Genomic DNA, 16088 nt, shown 5'->3' with positions numbered 1-16088 from the left:
TTTTCTATTATCACAATTGCAACAATAATGTACACATAATAATGGTTTGTGGATGAGTATTAACTATTCTAATTCTAGTTCCAAAAGAAAACAACGGATCATTTTAAAAGTCTATATTTAAAAGTCAATGCTTTGTCTTACTTCCCATAGGGCTACTGCTGATTCCAGCTTTAAAATGTAAAGAATCCAGCTTGAGTGATTAGCTCAAATTGTATTGAGATTGGGAAAAAATAAATCATTGCCTTTATTTTGGAGTAACACAAAAGACTCACTAACTTCACATATAGAAACTGAGTTTGTGTACGTTAACAACATGAGTTTTGAGAAGTATAAGCTGTCAACTAGCTATTTCTAATACGGAATAGATATTTTACAATGATTAAACTTTACACATGGCCTCAAAACTGAAGAACAATTTAAAGTTTATTTTCAATATGCCAACATTGTGTATCTAGGAATTGGTTCCTGGGTTCTGTCACAGAGAGGAAGTCCCTTAAGCATTATGTTGAGTGGTCATTTTAAAAAATGCTAATTTATATTTAACTGAGTGTTTGGTGATGGTGGAGTAAAGGCAGGAGACTGATGAACATAACTGCCTTGATAAAGGATCCTAGACTTGTATAAGCTTGTGCAAAAATCTGGATAATCCTCAGTGGTTAAGGGCAACTTCATGCAACCAAATAACATGAAATTAAATCAGTAACCTTAAAAAAGGCTAAAATGTTTTTTTTCCCCCAAACACAACAGAGAGGAATGTGAATAATGTACATACAAACTGGGGTTCTGTCAATGACAACAAGGACTATGTGTTGGTTCATATCAAATCCAAGAATATTAGACAACCAAACGTATAACCTTCTTGTGGTTTTCGTAATATGCAGCATTCATTATGGTAGTTAGGTCTGAAAAAAAAGAAAGAAAACAAGCCTTTAGATGATTTTGGATATTAAGAATAAAAGTATCCACGCCTTTATAGTATATAACTGGGTTTTCTGAGATTCCAACCTGCACCGCGGCATTAACAATACTTAGCAAGAACAGCCCCTGAGGCTCTGCTTTATACCTATCAGTGCAAAAAGCTAAAGGAATGTCTAGGGCATTTTTAGTGTTCCATTAAGAAAAAAAAAAAAAAAGGAAAAAAACCAATAAACTTTGTCTACTGTCTGGCAGGGAACAGAGTGCAGTAGCATGCACTCTGTACAACTCCAGTACTATGTATTGCTGGGATACATATAGTCAATGGAAAAATCAAGATAATCCATCTTTGTGAGGACTTTGGTGTCAGAAGGAAAGGTAAATTCCTGAAAATTATAAAAGTATTTGAAGGGCTTCCCTGGTGGCGCAGTGGTTGAGAGTCCGCCTGCCGAGGCAGGGGACACGGGTTTGTGCCCAGGTCTGGGAGGATCCCACATGCCGCGGAGCGGCTGGGCCTATGAGCCATGGCTGCTGAGCCTGCGCGTCCGGAGCCTGTGCTCCACAACGGGAGAGGCCACAACAGTGGCCCGCATACCGCAAAAAAAAAAACAGTATTTGAAGAGTATGCAGATTATTCTGTATAATATTTACAACTTAATTACTTGTGACATATGGCTCAAAGAAATACAAAAGTTAATAAAATCAAGATGTACAAAAAAGAACGGAAGCCCAGATTTCTGTTAAAATTTAGATTACATCCATGTGACAAAGATAAAATATTTCCGTTTCCTAAAAGAATTGTTTCAATTTGGGTCCCACTTTAAATTGTATCAGGTTACATTTCCCCACAGGGATGCTATTTTTGTTTTCTTTATCATTATCCCAAATACATTAAACCCCTTAGTAATGTTCTCATGAGATGAATGAAAGAGGGAACTCGGGCCCCCAATATTTTTTCTAAAAACAGCCTGCTTCAGCCCTTTACTTCACTGAGTGAATGAACTTGTTTGTAAGCATACATGTGCTCACTCATGGGTATTTCACTTATGCAGCCAAAATCTATCCTGTACCGTACATAATACAATATACAAATAATTCCAGAACCTTCAAACAGGAAAAGTTACTAAACCTACCATCCACTCAAGATGGCAGAAGTACATTTCTTAGCCTTCTTTGTTCCTACCAAAATGAGAAAGCCAATCTTAAATAAAAATTACATTTAAAATCTGTGAACTTGCAAGATTCAGTGCCTCGTGACTCCTAACAAAAACACTAGAAATAAGATTATACTCACAGACTTTAGAGGATTTTCCTCCCTTGTGAAGGAGGAAGACACCCATTAAAACAATGAAAAATTGTTAATCAACCAAAGAAAATTCTTTGTAACAATGTCTTTTTATTAATATTAATGTGAAAGGCAATACATTCTATGTTTACATTGGTAGAAAATTCATAGTAACAACTACTCAATCCATGTTGAAGAGTATATTTGGAACAGATGGTCTGATGGCAGCCTCAGAACATTACTAGTGCTCCAAACAGAGTGCAAGTGGTAGCAAAATGTGACTATAACTTTAAGGACATGCTTTTTTGGGGGCGGGGTCTTTAAACAAGGTGCTATCAAATGAGTACTTATAAAACCAAATTATAAATCTAATTTTTTTAACTTCTCATACCATAATCACTCTCTGTGCACCTGTGTGTGAAAATATATCTTGTTAATTCATAATGGTGAATGTCCTGGACACACTGTTCTGAGTATTTGCTAGACTAGAAGTCTCCTCCACGTAAACAGCCAGAAGTTGTTCCTTAACGCGCTGGTTGCCATGCTCAGCGCCACACCACTTCTATACTGGATAATGGCTGGCTAATCCAATCAGATTCTCTCTTGAGGCATTTGAATATGAGGCACATTGAAAGGCTGTAGGGTGGCAGTGTAGCTGAAGGACACCCAGAACATAGTAAGCAGAAGTTATGAGGCAGGTGAAGTCACAGGATCATTTTCTTTTTTTTTTTCATAGGATCATTTTATGGAGCACCAGTTTTACTGCAAAAAATGATGACAGATAAACTATGGTTATTCAGACTTGGGTATTTGGCACTTTGTCAAAAATAAATGAAATGAGCCTATTATTTCAAGGAAAATGGCAGTATTTGTCACCAATGATAAAATCTGAGCTTTTAAGTGAAAATTAGAATTCTAGAAAACTTAAATCCTCCACAACCAACAGCTTCCCAAAACGTAGATTCTTCTGATAAGATAGGCAGTGATATTTAAAATGTGACTAAAAAGATTTCATAATGAAATATTTGGAAAACTTGAATAACTCAGGGAACAAAGATTTTCCAAATGTGTAAAAGCTATTCCAAGTGCCAGACAGTCCAATGGATTTTAACCAAACAGAATACAAAGGGTTCAGATTCCACACTGCAACTAACCTCTGAGAAATTACCACTTACAGAATTGGTGTAATATCAGAGAATATACACAATGATATGAAAAGACTATTAAAATACGCATAACTCCACTTCTCAACTACATGTCTATGTAAGACCACATTTTCTTCCTATACTTCAACCAGAATAACATATCACAACAGACTGAATCCAGAAGCAGATATGAGAATCCTGCCTGATGTCTTCTATTAAAGCAGACATTAAAGAGATTTTTAAAAATGTAAAACCGTGCCATTTTTCTCAAAAAATTTTGGGGAAAATGCATTTATTTTTCACAAAAACATGTTATTTATACTGAGTAATAGGTTTATTATTTTAAAGGAAATTAATATCTTAAAATTTTTTTATTTCTAATTAAGTAAATATCAATAGCTATATCAAAAACTCTTTGGGGCCCTCAATAAATTTTAAGAGTATTAAAGGGGTCCTGAGCCAGCTTGATGAACCACTGGTTTAGAATAAATGAGAGTGAACGGTGAGAAATGAGGCTGAAAAGATAAATTGGGGTTGGAGTGTGAAGGCTATTATATGCTGAAATAAGGAGTCTGGGCTTGATCTAGAGGGCAATGGCAAGACATAAGGAGGCAGCACTATATGGCAGGAAGAACAATAGTTCCAGAGTCAGAAGAATAAAGGTAGGAATATTGGTTAGTGGTTACAGTGAACTCTCTGGCTGTCCTCCCAACATTTATTCTATCCTCTGGTCCTCCCCACAATTATGTGATAGCCTTGTGATTTGGGGACTTGACTCCAGCTCCAGGGATGGGGAGAACCTGACTGGTCTGAGCCAGTTCTAATCCCCTTGTTACCAGTGGTTGGTTCAGGGATGGGCAGCTTTCTGACATGGATCTCAATGACGGCTGCCTCCTGGTATTCATACCCTTGTGTAATACCCTCCCTTTGAGTGTGGGCTGGACCTTGTGACTTGCTTCTAATAAAGAGAATGAGGCAAAAGTGATGGGATAACAGAAGACTGACTTCTGTGTTGCTAGCATTCTCACTCTTGCTAATGAAGCCAGCTGCCATGTTGGAGCTGCCTTATGGAGAGACTCATGTGGCAAGCAACCAAGGGAGGCCTTTGGCCAACAGTCAATGAAGAACTGAAGCCCTCAGCCCAGTAAGCTTGTGTGTAACCGAATCCTGCCAACAACTTTCTGAGTGAACTTGCAAGAGGACGCCCCCCGCCCCACCCCAGATGAGCCTCAAAATGATTTGAGCCCCTGCTAATACTTTTAACTGCAGCTTTGGAGAGATCGAGATAGAGGAATCAACAAGTTACATCTATTTGGATTCCTGACTCATAGAAAATGCTATTTTAGGCCACTGAGTTTTGGGATAATTTGTCACATGGCAAGAGACAATAGAGCAGGTATATTATCTGCATGGCTTCCTGGCCACAAAGATTAGTCCCCTCCACTTTACAGCCACATGAATCTAGAAGGGGAGCTCTAAGTGTTCTGGAGCCTACCCCTTTCTGCCTCATGCTTCCACCAGCAGGGGTGAGGATGAAGGCAGAGAGCCGCTGGAAATAAAGGGGGTCTCAGAAGTCTGTGGGTTCCTTGTAAGAACCTCTTCTTTCCTTTCTTTACCAATATTCATAACTTCAACACCACTCTCTGCCTTGAGCCATCAATAATCCTTTTTCCTTACGCCCTTTATTCTTGCTTACTTCGGTTGCCACAAGATGAGCTCCAGAGCATCTATCACTTCCTGGACTCTCATCCTCAGTCACTTTATACATGTTCGTTTATAACCTCATCTCTTAAATACTCCCACCGCCCCCAACCCAGATTCCTCAATCTCTTCCACTGGGCCCCCTGGAAATCATAGCCATCAGCAAATTTCCTAAATTCACGAGATATTTTACTCATCAACTTGTTCTAACTGAAACCTGGTTTCCCCTGAAGATAGTGCTGCTTGTTTTCCTGCAACCCCCAGATGGTAACTATTTCCTTTGCCACAGCTCTTATACTACAGGCCCCCGAGGTGGGGAAGGTGTCCTTGATCTTAATGACTATTTCTAAGCTATTCTTCCTCTCCCCTGTGCTTCCATCCCCAGGAAGAATAATCCTTCTAGCTTTTAGTCTCAATATTGTGAACCACGACCCCTCCCTACTGCAGTCACCTCCAGACACCACGGGTCACTCCCCCTTTCTCCTTGGAGACTTTAGCTCTGGCCCACTGTCACTCAATAGCATAATAACTGCTGGATGTCGACATGCAGAGAGATCGTCTTTCCAACACTCTGACCTCTTAAGTTCCTAGACTTCCTCTTCTCCAAAGATCTCGTCTTCCACCTTACCTCAGTCACTCATTTCCAGGGTTATTTCGTAGACAAGTGATTCTCAACCACTGAGAGTATTTGCAAATACTGTTTTAAGTCACTGTTTTTTGGGGGGGAATTATCGGAACATTTTAGGTTATTATAAGAACTTGGAGGTCCTGTGGCATTTAATGGGCAGGGGCCAAGGGTACTAAATGTCCTGCGATCTCATCAGTGCGCACACAATGAAAAACTGTCCCACTCAAAATACCAAACTCACCTGCACTGTCATCAGCACCTACTGCCACCCTTCCGCAGTCTGATCTAAACATCTTCCTATTCTATCACCACCTATCTTTCCAGCTCGCTCCCTTTATCCAGTACTCCAACTCCAAGAATTCTTGGATACGCAAAATCCGTTGATCCTATCTCCTTCCTCACATCCTTATTTCCCTCTGAACATATTTTGGATTCCATGGGTCCATCATTATAATTAATCCCTTCCTTGCATACACCCTCAACTCCCTTGTCTTGAACCTCCTTTATTCTCTGGGCAAGTGCCAATTCTAGTTAAATGCAATTCTCTGCCACTCCGTGACTGCAGAATTGAATATGCCTGGAGAAAAACACACAGCCACCTGACTGTTCTCACTTTAAATTCATGACCACTAACCTCATGTGGGCCCTTACTGCTGTCTGGCAATTCAACTTCATTTCCCAAGTCCAATCACTCTTCTGTTCTTTTTTTTTTTTTGAGGTACGCGGGCTTCTCACTGTTGTGGCCTCTCCCGTTGCGGAGCACAGGCTCCGGACACGCAGGCTCAGCGGCCATGGCTCACAGGCCCAGCCGCTCCGCGGCATGTGGCATCTTCCTGGACCAGGGCACGAACCCGTGTCCCCTGCATCGGCAGGCGGACTCCCAACCACTGCGCCACCAGGGAAGCCCACTCTTCTGTTCTTCTAAGTAACTATTTTATCCCTTTTCCTCTCTCTTTAAACTTTCAACACTTCTTCCTGTTCTCACTCTCAAATGTTGACCTTGCTTCCTAAGAAGATATAAGCAATCAGATCAGAACTTTTGCATGCTCTCACCCCAAGTACTCATTTACCTGCCTCTGTGCCCAAACACTCTGCAATTCCTCCTGCTTCAGTGGATGGAGTAAGGTAACCCTTCCGGATGTGCACTAGATTTTATGCCTTCTTGCCTCTGAAGAGCACTACTGTGGCAATTTTTTCTTACATTATTATTTTGTGATCGTTCCATATTTGGATCATTCTTATCAGCATATGTGCTGTATATTCTCCCATCAAGAAAAAAAAGCCCCTCTGACCTTCTATCCTGGACCATGTCTACTAAATATTTGAAAAAAAAAAATTAGGCTACTTGCCCTACAAGATATCAGGACACATTATAAAGCTACTAAAATTTAAGAAAGTTTAGTACTGACCAAAGGAACAGAATAGAGAACCCAGAGACCCATGGCTATATGACAGATGACACTGCAGATCAGAGAGGAAAGGAGAGACTATTTAATAGATGGTGCTGGTTAATGGTTATGCTATGGGGAAAATGCAGTGGGAGCCTATCTCATACCATACACAAAAATCAATTCCAGATGGATTAAACACTGAAATGTTAAGAACAAAACTTTACAATTTTAAAAGGAAATATAGGAGAATACCCTTCTGACTTTGAGACAGGAAAAGACTTCTTAAACAAGACAGAAAAACGATAACCATAACAAGAAAAATTTGACACATTTGACTACAATAAAATTAAGAAAGTCTGTTCACTAACAGCTTAGAGAAGATATGTGCAATGCATATGACCACCCATGGTAGTTAGAATCCAGAATATGTAAAGGAGTCCTACAAGTCGGTGAGAAAAAAGTCCAACAAGAAAATGGGCAAAAAACCAAAATCAAGCACTGCACAGAAGAGGAAACAGAGGTGGTCAATTAACACGTGAAAAGAGGCTCAACTTCATTATTGATCAAAGAATCACAAGTTTAGACTATAATTTACATCCACTATATTGGCAAAAATTTTTAAAGTCTGACAATGCCCAGTTAGTCACAGGGAACTCATACACTGATCGTGGGAGTATACATGGGTCCAACAACTTAGGAAAATACTTTGGCATTACCTTGTAAAGTTAAAAACCCTAAACTCATGACTCAGCATGTCCAGTGTGAGTTTACATACTCTAAAGAAACTCTTGCATATGTGCATTAGCTCAAAAATGAGCAAAATTAAATTATTATTTAAGTATATATGTATATGTTAGGTATGGGCTAAAATTTTGAGAATGAAAGGAAATAATAAATACAACGCTAGTGGTTATCTCTGGGTAGGAAGAAAACAGGATGGGGAAGAACATGTATATAGATGCAAGTTATTGTTATGTTCTAGTTATGGCTAAGTGGTAGGGTCCTGGTATTCATTAAATTACCATGCTTACTACTTTATTTTTATATTATATATATATCCTTTTGTGTATAAAATTATATTATTAGAAACAGGTTAAAAATAAAAAGATCTCGGGCTCTTGCTTCAAATTCAGGCTCTGACTAGCTGTGCGACCCTGGGCCAATCCTTTCAGCTTCAGTTTCCCCAGCTACAAAATGAAGATAACACCTGCACCTACCTCCTGGGATTTGTATGAGGATCAAATGCATGTACAGCATTTAGCACAGTTATGTGGCACATGGTAAAAATGTTAGCCACTACTACTCTGACTCTGCTGCTGTTGTTACTTCTAGTAGCAACTGTCTTCTGAGGTGCTTTCAAGTTATTAAAGTAGAAATGGTTTTATTAAATTAGAAAAATGAATCTACAACACAAGAGCTACAGAGTGAGAAGTCATCAGTAATACATAACAGATGAAACCACATGAGTGCATAGATGGAAACGGGAAGCTTTCAGACTGGAAGTGTGCCCAGACAGCCTAGAGAAAAGTGCTCTAGAAGGAGACTGAGGAGACACTGGGAGAGGAAGCACAAGAGACTGGTGACCTGGAGGCAAAGTCAGGAGGAGAAAGTGGCTAATGGTGTTAAATGCTGCAGAGTAAAATAAAGACTAAAGGAGACAGTGGATTTGCCAATGAGAGGATCACTAGGAACCTTTACAAGAGCAGTTTCCATGAACCGGTCGAAGAAGAAACAAGAGTGCCATGGGTTAAGGTAGCGGTCCCCAATCTATTTGGCACCAGGGACTGCGTTTCATGGAAGACAATTTTTCCACGGACCGGGGTGCGGGGTGGGGGGTGCGGGGGGGAGATGGTTCTGGCGGTAATGCGAGCGATGGGGAGCGGCAAATGAAGCTTCCTTGCTCGCCCGCCGCTCACCTCCTGCTGGGAGGCCCAATTCCTAACAGGCCTCTGACAAACGGGTAGCGGTCCACGGCCTGGGGGTTGGGGACCCCTGGGTTAAGGCATGAGTAGGTGAGAAAATGGACCCTGGGAGAAAAAAGAACTCTTTTAAGAAATTAGAGATGAAGAGAAAGGTGAAAAGAGTAGGATACATGGTGGAAGGGAGGTATCTTTAAGGTTAAGGGAGACCTGATACTGTTTATAGGCAGAGAGTAAGGAGCCAGCAGAAAAGAAAGTAAAGGTATAGGAGAGAAAGGGGACCACTGACGGGGTGTAGCCTTGGAGAAAGCAGGAGATGATATTCTGGACTCTGGTGATAGGAAGGTGCAGATTAGTGCTTCTCTTTGATGTGCATATGAATGACTTGGGCGTTTAGTTAAAATGCAGATTCTGATTTGATAGCTCTGGGGTTGAGCCTGGATTCTGCATTTCTAACAAGCCCCCAGGTGATGTTAATGCTACCTGTCTGCAGACCACACACTGAGTAGTACGGGTGTAAACTACCTCTTCCTCTGTCACAGGAAGTACAGCTAGAAATGGGATCGGCAGTAAAAGGGGAGACAAGTTGCGGGAGTTTTTGCTATACACATACTGAAGTTACCTAGGATGAAGGAAGATAGCAGGTGAGATAAAAAGAAAATCAAATCCAAGTCAGGTACTCAAGCCTTTAGTGACTTAGCAGCTCTGTGTCCCTGGGAGGGCTGCAGGCAAAGGTAATGACAGAGGACTATTTATTGGAGAGAGGTCAAGAGAAGGAAGACAGGCAGAGGATGGAGTAAACTGAGCTGGGTAAGAGAAACAAGGGAATAAATAGAATCATAACTTGGGAGAAATTATGGGTAACTGGGAGCAGGAGGAGACAGTTGAGAGGTGAACAGTAATGACAAGAGTAAGCAAGAACTCAGCTGAAACCAGAATTTAACTAAAAAGTAATAATAATTTATTTTATCAGTATTGTTTTAAAATGATTTGCCGCTGTCCAATTAGTCTTCATAAAGACTCATGGAAAATGACCAGGGGCAAAATCTGCCTTCACTAAAACTTTTACAAAGGTGTACTTGCCCGTGACTTTGAAGTTAACAGAGGTTAACAAAAGTTAACAAGATTCAAAGTGTACAAGTTTTCCCCTTGGTTACTTTAAACATTAATATTCACATATAGCTTGAATATTTAAATGTTTAAAATCCCCATGGGTATATTAAATTACATACTGCTTCTAAGAAAGAAGCAGTATAAAATACCCTATTTTGAACATGCCATTCATTTTATAATATAAGAAATACAACTGTCAAATTCTGAGGTGGCATTTCATAATTTCAATACTTCATGCCTGACTTCTAAAAAACTCTAAAGGTGCTGAAGTTAGTTTAAAAAAGAATAAACCTGTCAGAGTTCCGAACTGATAGACAGGTGTAATTCCCACCCAGCTCTCTTTTGTTCTCAGATTCTAAGCATCTGATCACCTATTCAGGAGCTGTGAGTGAATGTATATGTCAAGCTGAGAATGTTTCTCCATTTACTAAGGCAACGTTTACTAATGCTGAGATATGAAACCTGTTCTGAGGCAAAATGTCTTCTAAGTTAACAGGAAGATAAGAGAAATTACAGGTATATTCTTACCCCTTCACTGGTTTTTTGCAAGTCTGAAGTTGTGTTTCTTGTGTCATTGCCGGCATCTCCACCCTCAGAGCTGCTTTTATTTTCTTCTTCTTTGCAGTCCTTGTCATCTTCATCTCCTGGAGATTTCCGGGACTGTTTAGAGGATTTCTAAATATTTAGACAAGTTAAAAAGTATAGTCAAAAGTAGAAACCCAAACGCACAAATGTAAGTAAGAAATGTAGAAGTAGCTGACCTATATCCAGTCTTTGTGGCTTGATACAGGATATACCAATACAACATGGCAGTGTGCCATGACTGAGCTAGGTGACCTTGGACAAGTCAGTTCACCTCACGGGGCCTCAGTTTAAACAGCTGGAAAGGAAGTAGAGGTGGACTGGATAACCTTCTAGTTCTTTCCAGCAGTGTGATATTAAAAGAAGAAAATAGAGATTCACATACCTGGAACACTGTCAATGAATAAATATAGCTGATGGACACCACTCTAGGAAGGCTACAGAGCTAGAAGGCACCCTAAAGGTCTCCTTGTCCTTCCCCATCATTTCACAGTAGAATGTGAGGTCCAGAGAAGCAAGGTAAACTATCTAGGATACCATATGGATATTCATGTTGGAACACTTATGGAAACTGTTTGGTTAATGGTATACATGGGATGATCTTGACAAAACTTTTCTATCACCATATGACATGAATTGACTTTAATCTTTTAAATTATGGATAGTTATTTAAGAACTCAAGGCCACACTGGTAAACTAGCCCTTTTTTTCTTATCAACTTGCATTTGAAACCAAGATGAACTCTACAGTGAAGATGAAAATACAATTATAGTTTGCAGCCAGAGCTGCTTTGCAGAACAGCATTAAAATGATCAAAAGCTGGCCCCGCTGTGCACCTTTAAGAAAATAAAATGTAGCATTTCACTTACATTTCCTTTTTGAGAAATTTTATGAATCTTTAAGCACATGGCAAATAACAGCTAAGACAAAACTCATTAAGGCAAGTCACTTTTGGTCTTACAGAAATGAATTAGCAAATCTGAGCTTTCTGAGACAATCAATATTTTAAAATGCAACTTTCAAAGAGAAAATATCTTCTAGCTATGTGATAGAATATGTAATTACATTGCTTCTATTTTACTTAACTGAAACTACCAACCAAGCCCAAAATATCAGTTTAAAATGACTTCATTTTTACTTTTTACAAGGAGGGATAGCAGGGATTTAATAATCCAAACATGGAGTGCCTGGAGTTAAAGTTTAGACCAAGTATGATGATATAAAAAGTGAAATACTTTTGTTCTCCTAGTAAATACAGTATAATTATTGAAATGCAGTAGTTGCTTTATATAGTAATTCTCAAGTAATAGTCCTTGACCTGCAGTTCTTACAGATAATAAGGTAGAACTCCCTAAAATGTATAGTGCTTACAAAGGATACTTACGAGTAATCTTACAAGTGAGTTTTTAAGCTTCATAATTTGATATACATAGACTAGAATTAGGGCATTACTATGTTTTACTAATGAGTCACATTCGGTATTCTACTAAGAAATCTGGCTGCCAAGCTATATTTGGTAAGCTTAGAAAGCTCTTACTGTGCTTATGCAGATCGTCGCAATTCCTGTAATTTTGGGGAAGGACCCTTCATCAGTTTCATCAATATGGTTTTGAATTGGCTGTGTGTCCAACTGTTACTTTCTTTTGTTTTTAACTAAGATTACTAACAGTTTACTATCATCATGAGTTTAGTTTGTTGTGAGGCTCTCTGATTAGCCCTACTTTATACAGTAAATAACTTGCATGCAAAATATTTTTTGCTTATAATCTTCTAGTATCTGTTATGGCTCAAATATGAATCACAATACACTTACTGCTAAAATGATATATACATAACCTCCCTCAAATGTGCTTATACTATGGCTCTTCATTATGAACATTTTTTTCCCACAGAAAAACAGAATTAGGTGAGGTAGAGGGAAAGTGGGACTTCTCCCTCAACCTAACTTGGATGCAGTCAAAAAAGTCTGTGAACCAAAAGTTTAGTGGTAAAGGAAGATTATTCAAGTAACAGATGTATAAAAAATCACCATATTCAACAAAAAGGAAACATTTGGGAAGCCAAAGAGAGCAGTGAGGTTATATGAGGTAAGTGGTTCTCTAAATGTGGTTCCCAGATCAGCAACATCAGCTCACTGGATATTTAATTCCCCACCCTGGACCCTGCCCTAGACCTACTAAAATAGAAAATGGTGGGGGGTGCCGACACTCAGCAATTAGTATTTTAACAAGCCCTCCAGGTGATTCTGATGCATGCAAAAGTTTGAGAACTATTGTGCTAGTTTACTCAGTTGATATTGAAAATTAAAAATCATGGTTCTTAAGTGATCATGAAAGTTGTGATCTTGAAGGAAAGCAAAGGAAATGATTCTTTAATTTAAAATTGATAAGCCTTAGTAAGTAAAGTATGTATTTACCTCTTCACTACTTTAAATTATAAATCCACCCCAGGTATGAGCCCTATTACTCTGGCTTTCACAAGAGTGATGAAATAATGACATTTAAAAGCCAAATATCCACACTATTAAATACCTCAGGTACCTTAGAGAGCTTAGATAATTTAGGGTGGTGCAACACATTACACAGAAGCTCAGCAGGCAATCATAAACTAAATTAAGTTCAACTGGGTGTTTAAATGAAGTCCAAAATGTTAAAAGAAATTCAGCTTAAAAAATAACCCCTATGGAACATACAGTCTGTTAGGGAAAATTCTAGTTATTTTGTTGCCATTTGCAAACTTTACCCCCATTTAAGGCATATACCATGTTTTTCATTAGGTGTACAGGAAGTAACATGCATTCATACAATTTTACCCGTATGCCAGTTGGGTGGATTTTATAGACTGTAAAATAAAATGTTGATAGTCTAAGAAACCCTTGATACTTGTTTCTAAGGAATTTCCTAAGTATATCCAGCCACTAAATACCAGAGTCTAAATGGAAGTAATTTGTCCAAGTATTCAACTGTGTGACAGACCAATTGCAGCAAAACTTGTACCGATCCTTATCTTCAAAGATCCATCTACCTTGCTTTAAGTTTTTCAAAGGTGAACAATTTCCACAATATCATAGTTTTTTCAACTGTATTTCTGAATTACTGTATGAAAAACCTAAACTTCCAATTTGTAAATCAAGGATCATGTCACGCCTCCAATAAATTATTGTTATATCTGGAATAAAATTCAAACTCCTTAACATGGCATGCCAGTCTCCATTATTTAGCCCTTGCCTGTCTCTCCCTCCTGATCATGATTCTCCAATCATGCCTGCCTTCTTTCAATCCAGGCCACGTCAAACTCTTCCCTCCCTCAGAGCTTTGCTGCTCTGCCACACGCACTCCTCGTCCCACGCTCTTCTTTCAGGTCTCAGCATAAATTTCATCTTTTCGGAAAGGCCTGGCCACCCTATCTAAATAGATACACTTATTCCGTTGTTCCCTGCTCCCATTCATTTCCTTCATAGCCCTTTCAGAATTTACAGTTATTTATTATTTGTTTCTTAACTCTGTGTTTCCACCCCCCCAACCCACTGTATTGTAAGTTACATGAGGGTAGGAATGGCGTTGGATTTGCTCACCACTATCTACCCAGTACAAGTGTCTGACATAGAATAGGTGACCTGGAAATATGAGAACTGAACAAATAAAGAGCCAAAGCACATTCTTTAAAGCAGAGAGACAAGAAAGAGTCTATCATTATATTTATATCTATAATACTAGACATAGTCCTAAACTGTACTGAGTCTCCTATATTCCTAAATTCTTCAGGGCTCACCTGGGGGTTGTTATAAGAGGAATACCTATTCTTACATCCTTGATTAAAGAACAGTCCTCCTCCAACGGAGGAGGTGCTATTTTCAGGGTCAATAGCCCTTATGAGTCAATACCAGTTAGCCTCACATCTAAGATCACCTGTCTTATTCCCCTCAGATATATTACTGTCTCTAAAGGCAGAGGCTCCACAGAGCTAATATATTTCTATGTGCCCAGTGAATGAATTAAAAGTAATCTAAAAACCTTTAATGAATATGCATACAGCATTAACAACAATGGGAGAGGTTTCTCAGTAACCTTTGAAGTGTATGACTTTTTCCGTTTTGAGCCTGCTTTTTCATTCTTTCTTTTGCCTTTTCCATCTTCTTCTACTCTATCACCTTCTTCCTCACTGCTTGCATCTGCAGTATTCCCGCCTTCTCCCTCGGTTTCTGAAGAGCTCTGTTGCTGAATTGCCTAAGAGATAATAAAATATTAGCTAATTACATTTTTGAAAAATAGCAAAGACTACAGACTATGAAAAGAATCATTCTATTCTAATTAGAAGAAGTTCAGCTTACTCAAGATTTTCAAAATAAACGGCTGTCAACTTCAATTTTCCAGTGACCAACTGACATGAACCCTCTTAAGGTAACAGAATTACAGGCATACCTCGGAGATACTGCAGGTTCAGTTCCAGACCACCGCAATAAAGCAAATATCACAATAAAGCAAGTCACATGAATTTTTTGGTTCCCCAGTGCATATAAAAGTTATGTTTATACTAAACTGTAGTCTATTAAGTTTGCAGTAGCATTATGTCTATAAAAACAATGTATATACCTTAATTTAAAAATATTTTATTGCTAAAAAATGCTAACCATCATCTGAGCCTTCAGCGAGTCCTCATCTTTTTGCTGGTGGAGGGTCAACCATGCTGATGGTTGCTGACTGGTCAGGGTGGTGGCTGCTGAAGGCTGGGAGGCTGTGGCAACTTCTTAAAATAAGACAACAGTGAAGTCTGCAGTGTCAATTGACAAATGATTTCTCTGTAGCAGGCAATGCAGCTGGATAGCATTTTACCCACCATAGAATTTCTTTCAAAATTGGAGTCAGTCCTCTCAAACCCCGATCACCACTTTATCAACTAAGTTTATATAATGTTCTGAATCCTTTGTGGTCATGTCAACAATCTTCACAGCATCTTCACCAGGAGTAGCTTTCATCTCAAGAAACTACACTCTGCTCATCCATCAGAAGCAATTCCTTATCCATTCAAGTTTTAGCAGGAGTTTGCAACAATTTAGTTACATCTCCAGGCTCTGCTTCTAATTCTAATTCTCTTGCCATTTCCACCACATCTGCAGTTCCTGCCTCCGCTGAAGTCTTGAAACCCTCCAAGTCACCCATGAGGTTTGGAATCCACTTTTTCCAAACTCCTGTTAATGTTGATATTCTGACCTCTTCCTATGAATCATGAATGTTCTTAATGGCATCTAGAATGCTGGAATACTTTCCAGAAGGTTTTCAACTGACTTTTGCCCAGATCCATCAGAGGAATCATCATCTATGGCAGCTATAGCCTTACAAAATGTATTTCTTAATAAACTTGAAAGTCTAAATTACTCTTTCATCCATGGCTGCAGAATGGATGTTGTGT

General features: G+C 39.0%; 1 protein-coding gene across 1 annotated transcript in view; it reads right to left on the bottom strand.

Moving 5' to 3' along the window:
• Positions 1-405: 405 nt before the first annotated feature.
• The window catches only part of HDGFL3 (HDGF like 3), a 77308-nt gene continuing 61625 nt past the window's right edge, over positions 406-16088 (bottom strand). Inside the window, exons 4-6 of the mRNA XM_081229000.1 lie at positions 14747-14905; positions 10626-10772; positions 406-902 (exon numbers count right to left, since the gene is read on the bottom strand). Coding sequence (XP_081085126.1) covers positions 897-902; positions 10626-10772; positions 14747-14905 — 312 coding nt within the window. The 3' untranslated portion in view covers positions 406-896. The remainder of the gene's footprint in view (positions 903-10625; positions 10773-14746; positions 14906-16088) is intronic.

This window comes from Mesoplodon bidens, assembly GCF_964165515.1.
Source record: "Mesoplodon bidens genome assembly, chromosome: 3".
Taxonomy (NCBI): domain Eukaryota; kingdom Metazoa; phylum Chordata; class Mammalia; order Artiodactyla; family Ziphiidae; genus Mesoplodon; species Mesoplodon bidens.
Note: the sequence above shows the minus strand (reverse complement) of the source record. Positions and strands in the feature narration are given on the sequence as shown.